Source organism: Alligator mississippiensis, chromosome 2 (genome assembly GCF_030867095.1).
Source record: "Alligator mississippiensis isolate rAllMis1 chromosome 2, rAllMis1, whole genome shotgun sequence".
In the NCBI taxonomy this organism is placed as follows: domain Eukaryota; kingdom Metazoa; phylum Chordata; order Crocodylia; family Alligatoridae; genus Alligator; species Alligator mississippiensis.
In genome coordinates this window covers 102,601,132-102,608,661 of record NC_081825.1, presented here as the reverse complement: position 1 = coordinate 102,608,661, position 7,530 = coordinate 102,601,132, and the positions used below count along the sequence as shown (strand labels likewise).

At 46.3% G+C, this 7,530-nt stretch overlaps 1 protein-coding gene across 1 annotated transcript; it reads right to left on the bottom strand.

Annotated features, from left to right (window-relative positions):
• Window positions 1-2,551: 2,551 nt before the first annotated feature.
• On the bottom strand, window positions 2,552-6,890 carry LOC109280852 (uncharacterized). Its single transcript, XM_059722029.1, has 2 exons — window positions 6,852-6,890; window positions 2,552-6,764 (listed from the first exon to the last, which is right to left on the bottom strand). The coding sequence occupies exon 2, from the start codon at window positions 4,920-4,922 to the stop codon at window positions 3,645-3,647; it is 1,278 nt and encodes a 425-aa protein (XP_059578012.1). The 5' UTR covers window positions 4,923-6,764; window positions 6,852-6,890; the 3' UTR covers window positions 2,552-3,644.
• Window positions 6,891-7,530: the final 640 nt, after the last annotated feature.

Genomic DNA, 7,530 nt, shown 5'->3' with positions numbered 1-7,530 from the left:
ATAGAGCTAACCGTACTCAATGCATTAACAGGTGCATCATGAACAGGTCTAAGGAGGTGATACTTCCCCTCTGTGTCACTGCTAAGGCCATAGCTGGAGTACTGCATCCAGTTTTGGGCACCACACTTCAAGAGGGATGTGGACAACCTTGAGAGGGTTCCAAGGAGGGCCACTCATATGGTTAGGGGCCTGCAGGAAAGGCCCTACGAAGAGAGATTGAGAGACCTGGATCTCTTCAGCCTCTGTAAGAGAAGGCTGAGGGGGATCTGGTGGCCATCTACGAATTCGTCAGGGTGGGGCAAGAAATAGGAGATGCTCTGTTTACCAGGGTACCCCTTGGAGTAACTAGAAACAACGGCCACAAACTGACAGAGAGTAGATTTAGACTAGGTATGTTAGAAAGAATTTATTTACAGAGTTACCAGGGTCTGGAATGGGCTTCCAAGGGAAGTGGTGCTTTCCCCTACCTTGGGGGTCTTTAAGAGGAGACTCAACAAACACCTGGCTGGGGTCATCTGACACCAGTGCTCTTTCCTGTTCAGGGCAGGGGGTCGGACTCAACGATCTACTGCGGTCCCTTCTATGAAATCTATATTTTGTCTATGAATGTATGCATTCTTCACTCTAACAGCTGATGACCACTTTGGTGTTCTCTCTTTTCTGGTCAGTGGCTCACATTCCTTGCACACTGTCAGTTTTAATTTGCTTTTCTTGATCTGAGAAACAGGGAGGCATTTGGAACCTACAGTTCAAAGGCATATGAGCTGGCACCTCTGACAGCCTTAACCAAGTTGAAAATTCCCAGTTTATTCCTGTTCTTGGCATCTTGTATCTAGCACATATATACCCCAAGACTGATAGAGTTCAAAGCAATGTATTAACCTGAACTTTTTTTAAAGGTTTACTGATGCACTTCAAATTAAATGAAATAAAAGAATAGAAATTCATGCTATTCTCAGAAATGGAGAGAGAGAAACACACTTTCTTGCTCCGTATTTTGAGACTTCTACATTTTTCACAACACTTAAATTCCCTGGAGTTTTCAAAAGCAGACATTTTAAGGGAAGATGTGCCTAGCATCTGCTAGGCTGCTTTGAAAGTCCCAAACCACACTGATAAACTGTATAAAACAACTATAGCTAGGTTGTATCTCCCTTGCTTGTTCAAGCTTAGAATGGCTCTGTGGGGCTTTAGTTTAATGTGCTTTAATCTAATTTCCATCTAATTTGGAAATTCATTAGACTTTATATTCCTGCTGAAGAATGGGGATGATAGTTTTGACAGCAAACCCACAAACATTGCCCAGAAACATTTTTAGTAAAAGATTTTGCTGGAAACATCCTTATATTATTAGTAGGTGTGACACCAGTAGGTAGTTCCACATGGATAAAAGGGAAGTCAACATGGTTTTCTGGAGAGAATGGACTAGATCCCATTCTGCCTGTTAGCATCAAATTGGATATAGATGGTGTCTCTATTCTGCTCAAGTCTCTGAAAAGCATTTAATGAAAAAAAATTGAGGGCTCCTCCTTTTGCTTGTTCTTTTTTGTGACTTAGCCAGTGGCTCAGACAATGATGCGTTACAAAGGTTGGTACATTAACATTTTTTCAGGAGCTTGCATTGCATGGAATAGGATTGCGCTTGGAGCGCTTATACCAGTTACGTTTTTCATGTGATGGAGCTGTTGAAAGTGCTCTACAGCTGTGATATAATACATGTACATGGCTGCAGAGTGCTTTTAAAATGGCTGATTGCATGGAAAATTAAACCTCAATAAATCAGCTACCAGCTGAGGGTGCTATAATAAAGAGCACCTTAAGGAATTTGTGTTCCCTTGAGGCTTAATTTTTAGCCCCTTTGTGGGGCTGGGCTGGTGCTTGTGCTGGCTGTTAATGTGGGAGCAGCAGGCAGCTGCCTGGTGGGCTTTTGCCTGGCTGGAGCTGCAGGATGGGTGCAGAGTCCCCTCACTTTTTGGACCCCCCCCAGCTACCCCAGATGGGGTATTGGAGACAGCTGGGCCAGGCCTGTGAGGTGAGGCAGGGGATCCTTTCCTATGCCCCCCACCCAGGCTTCTTGATGGTGATTTGGTACTTTGTTTTCTGGAGGAATCTATTAGCCAGGGACAGAAATCTCAACTAAGCACATGTCCCATCCTAGCATTCAAACACCTTTCTGTTTTGCTTTAGGCATTTTAAGATTTTTTTTCATTCTTTTATTTCAAAATACCCTTTAAAAACTATAACTAAAGCTTGGGGGCTTATGAGGTAGAAAAAGAAATTAAAAAAAAATCCTAGTTGGCGAAATAGGTTAATAAAATTACATTGTAATTTCAGTTATCAAAATGACTGTATTATTTGAAAAGCCTTTGCGACCAATCCTCTCTTAAATTTATTTGGCTTTTCATACTAGAAAAGATGTCAAACTTGTGCGGGCCGGGTCAGGCCCCGGGCCCTTTTCGTCGCTCTGCACACAGGCTGTGGCTGGCAGCCCGGGCAGGCTGGGTCGGAGAGGGAGGTTGCTGAGCTAGAATTAGGCACAGACACTTAACGGTTGATTTTAAGATAGTTTACTTACACCGAGATGGTCGTGGTGCAGGCTGAGAACTTGCTTGAGTTGCGGTTACAACAGAAAACATGAACACACGTGGAGTTTGCTAGGCTCCACGCAGACAGAACTCTGGATGTCCAGGACAAGTGCGCGTAAAACTCGTCGGTACGTCTTATAGTAGGCTCCGTTCGAAGACGGGAAGAGGTGGGGGGTGGATCAGGCCGCCAAACTCCTCTGAGCAACACACAGGGTTTCTATTACCCTGCTGTGTACACCCAGAGTCCCCACGAGATGGATGTGGAGTCCTCTTCGGCTTGGGCGGAAACTGCTCAAGCCTCTTATACGGCTAGCAGGCTAATCGCTAACCGCCACGTGTGAATAATTTAGCAGTAGCCAATTGCGGGGCACGAATTTGCATACAACGAGCGGGAACTCCTTTGCACCGTGCATTTCTGTGTTGTAAAGAAAATGCACCCTGCAAAGACAGCTGCAAAGTGGCGGGAACTCTCTCCTTTGCACGCGGGTTCTCTGCGCAGCAGAACTCCTCCATGCAATGAAGCTGTAAACGCACGGGGATAATTCTTAGTGCCGAAGCACACACAAAAAATCAGACCTTTGGGTCATGACATCCCCCCTTGCTGAAGGCACAATAGAATTATACTTCAAACCTATCATCCTGGTTATTCATAGTTCTGTCAATGGTTCGCGAAACTAAACGAGCAAAAACAAAATCAGTCAACAATAAAAGTTCGTCCTCAAGGGATCGAATCAAATAATAGCCGGCGCACACACACATATACATAAAATCACATTCATAACAAAAAACTGAACGATCATGACTTCGGTGGGCATCATGGTGGAATCGCGCGTCAGGCCTTCGTTCCTTTCGGTGATGTTGTCCCTCTCGGGGCCTCTCTCCACCACACACTCCGAATCCCTGATCTGTAAAAGAACTCTCTTAAAATGGTTATTCACTACTATTTATAAAATCACACAGGACCGCATGATAATGCAGTCGATTAAACTTATCATCGCTATTAAATACAAATATGTAAACACGATTTTATACTGGACAGCTCTCTCTCTTTCTTCACACTCAGCAACTCGACGAAATCGTCGAAGAGTCATCATCGCCTTCTTCTAGATAGTGAAAACCTAACTCGTAGGCTAGCTGCCATTGTCCCGTGTCTCCTAAAATCCGAAGCTGTCTCTTATTAAGTCCAGAGCGCTGTAGGAGGAATCCAAACATGTATCGCTCCTCTTGCGTTCTCTGGCGTAATACTGGATGCTCGGATTCGCGGTGTTTCGTGTTCTGAGCCTCAGTCGGGCGTTGATACTCCCGATCACTGGATAGTCTTGGCTCCATGAGGACGCGCAGTCTAGACAACTGATGAAGGAGACTACTCACAGGATGATCGACCAGTGGGTTCAGCACAATCTGCAAAACCATGATGTTTCTTTGCCCGTAAACCTTAAGACAACGATCTATGCTGTCGAGAGTCACTGGAATGGTTCCAGGGTCTCGCAGGTGACGGTGAGGCCACGGTCGCATTCGCTGGAGCGGTGTTAGTCCCAACGTGCATTCTCTTGGGCTCCAGGCGCAATACGAAACTCCGATAATAGCCAGTACAAGCTGTTCTGCACCGGTGTGCTCTGGTCGGCCGTCATGCCATGCGTGGGCCTTCTGTTCAATCACTCCTGCCACAAGCACTGGAATCAGAATAGGCCAGTGGACGCTAAACGCCACCATGTCGATGTCGGTGACATGTCCCCCACTCCATGAAGCTTGTCTCACCAAGAAGCTTGCTTCTTCCTGGTCCAGGAGGTCGGACCCAAGTTCCACGACTAGACGTCCCAACCACACAGCCAGAGTTTCTTCGGGTCGGATCCTGGATTCTCTACATAAATTCTGCAGTTCGGCTCTGGAACGAGCGTAATAGGTGGTAGCTTGAACTGCACTCTGAGGACCGATGACTGGGCTGTTTGATACTGCAGGCTGATCAATTTCTTCGCGAGTTGTCGTTGCTGTTACTGTTTCTGTCGGAGCTGTAGTCATTGTTACAGTGGGGGTTGTTGTTGTTTCAGGCGGGAGGGGCGGATGCACTCCTCCGCTTGACTCCCCCTCCCTTCGGCAAAGGCGTGTGGTCGGTGGAACCGACGCTGCGTCGCTGGGCGGAGTCACTGGCCGAACCCTCGCGGGCTCTCCCGAAGCTCCATCCCTCTCTTCCAGCTTCTCCACGCGGTCTTCCCTCTGCTTGGCGCCATCTTGTCGGGGCAGTTTAAGATCCCCTTTCTCAGCCGCTTCTCTGACCGCCCGAACGGCCATACGCAGCTGGGTCTCCAAGCTTAAAGTTTCACTCATCAGATCAGTCATAGTTTGAAAGGTTGCATTTAGTTTTCCCCGCTTGTCGCACCGTAGGACCACTCACTCATTTACGGCGCGGTCCTCCATCTCCGGGTCTTCGCGGAGCTCAGACAGACGCTCACGACCCCTTAGTCTAGGCACCACCATGCAAGGGGAGAACTAGCCGATTGGCATCGTCTCTCCCATCTCTCGGGCACACAGTGAACAACGGACACACTCCCGGGTGGGGGTTGGGCTTACTGCGCTCGCCGGGTCGACTTTGGCAAGGGTTACAGCATCGAGGGGCCTGTACAGGACCCACTCATCACCCATGATACACCCGAATGCCGCGGGGTGCAGACACACTCCTTTCCGTTCTAGGGCTCCGACTTTGGAAGTTCCTTCTTCTCCCCTTAGCGAAAGATGTCCACGGACACATCTCCTGCCTGTTCCGCCCACCTGGTGGTACACGACGTGTGCCTCCAGTTCTGCGACGCTTGCTACTCTGCGTCTCCCACTTCTCCAAGGGCAGTTCTCAACTAATTCTAACTCTAGCGAGCCCTCTCCTGATCCCATCCTCGTCGCCATGTGCGGGCCGGGTCAGGCCCCGGGCCCTTTTCGTCGCTCTGCACGCGGGCTGTGGCTGGCAGCCCGGGCAGGCCGGGTCGGAGAGGGAGGTCGCCGAGCTAGAATTAGGCACAGACACTTAACGGTTGATTTTAAGATTGTTTACTTACACCGAGATGGTCGTTGTGCAGGCTGAGAACTTGCTTGAGTTGCGGTTACAACAGAAAACACGAACACACGTGGAGTTTGCTAGGCACCACGCAGACAGAACTCCGGATGTCCAGGACAAGCGCGCATAAAACTCGTCGGTACGTCTTATAGTAGGCTCCGTTCGAAGATGGGAAGAGGTGGGCGGTGGATCAGGCCGCCAAACTCCTCTGAGCAACACACAGGGTTTCTATTACCCTGCTGCGTACACCCAGAGTCCCCACGAGATGGATGCGGAGTCCTCTTCGGCTTGGGCGGAAACTGCTCAAGCCTCTTATACGGCTAGCAGGCCAATCGCTAGCTGCCACATGTGAATAATTTAGCACTAGACAATTGCGGGGCACGAATTTGCATACGACGAGTAGGAACTCCTTTGCACTGTGCATTTCTGTGTTGTAAAGAAAATGCACCCTGCAAAGACAGCTGCAAAGTGGCAGGAACTCTCCTTTGCACGCGGGTTCTCTGCGCAGCAGAACTCCTCCGTGCAATGAAGTTGCAAACCCACGGGGATAATTCTTAGTGCCGAAGCACACACAAAAATCAGACCTTTGGGTCATGACAAAACTGTGTGCTACTGCTTGTCCTTTTTACTCCTAGCCCAGTGCATTATCCTGCAATAACTTCTCTTGGGTCTACACTTGTTTCTCTTCAGACTGCTCCATTCACTTGCCAGCTGGTGTCTCTAAAGAGCAATAAAGTGCTCTCTTTCTCTCTCTCAGAACATATTACCTTGACCAAGCACTGAACTCTAGATACTGATCATTTATATGACAGTGCATTTCACCACGACTAGGACACGAGCTCATATACAAGATCTCTATACTAATTTTAATTTGAGTCATGTGGCCAAATCAACATTCCAGTATGTATTTCACCATTGTTTGGATTACAGTTTCCACTGTGTTATATTTATAAATGTCTACAATGTGAGAAAGAAAAGAAAAAAAAAACACCTTAGCTACATCTGCTAGATTTAAACAGGTACACAGTTCTGTTTGGGGAGGGGGGAGAAGCCTGCTGATTTATATCTGAAATGTATAGACCTGAGGGAGTTTCTGCATGGCTATCCAACCAACTTTTTTCTTCTTCTTCGGTGATCTGTTTGGAAACAAAGGGGAATTCCCTTTTGTGAAATGAGACTATAAACCAGATTCTCTTGGCAAAAATCAGAGAACAAGTATTTACCTGTTCATTTCCACTCCACCACTGGAAGGAGTGTTTCCTATAAAAATCACAAAGAAAACCTTGACATATTTCATCAATGCTGAAAATAAAAGTGTACCTGTTTTGTCTAAGTGCTACAATGTAATTTTTTTATTTGCCCCAAACACCAATCCAACACAGTAAAATGAATTAGATAAAAGGACAAAATGTAAATGAATAACCAGTAAATAACCCTGAAGTCCTTGAGCATGAAGTCATGTCTCATTTAAAAGTCTGTTTTGTATTATTCTTTGTTCATCCTCTTTGTCAGATGATTTTAAATATTTGGTATGTGAAAAATCTAGGTTAAGTCCTCCAAAAGTTAACTCAAGGAACTTTAAGATAGCTACCTAAACTTAATTGGAGGAGGATTTTCCAGTTTGAAGGAAAAATATATCTGAGGTAAGAACAAATATACTTCTACTGCTTTTCAGTTTTCTTTTTTTTCTTTTCTTGTCATGCTTAAAACAAAGTATTTGCATTGGTTTATTACAAACATATAAATAATTACCTAAACAATATGTGGATATTGTTTGACATGCAAAACATGGTTTTAATATTGTATTTACTTGAATTCAAGGTGAGGTTTTTCCCCACCAGTAAAGGTGGGGAGAAAGTGTGTCTTAGATTCAAGTACAAGCAGAGGGAGGGACAGGGGTTG

Bases quoted from the DNA above. Each gene is read 5' to 3' on its own strand.
- LOC109280852 (XM_059722029.1), bottom strand. From the start codon at position 4,922: ATGACTGATCTGATGAGTGAAACTTTAAGCTTGGAGACCCAGCTGCGT.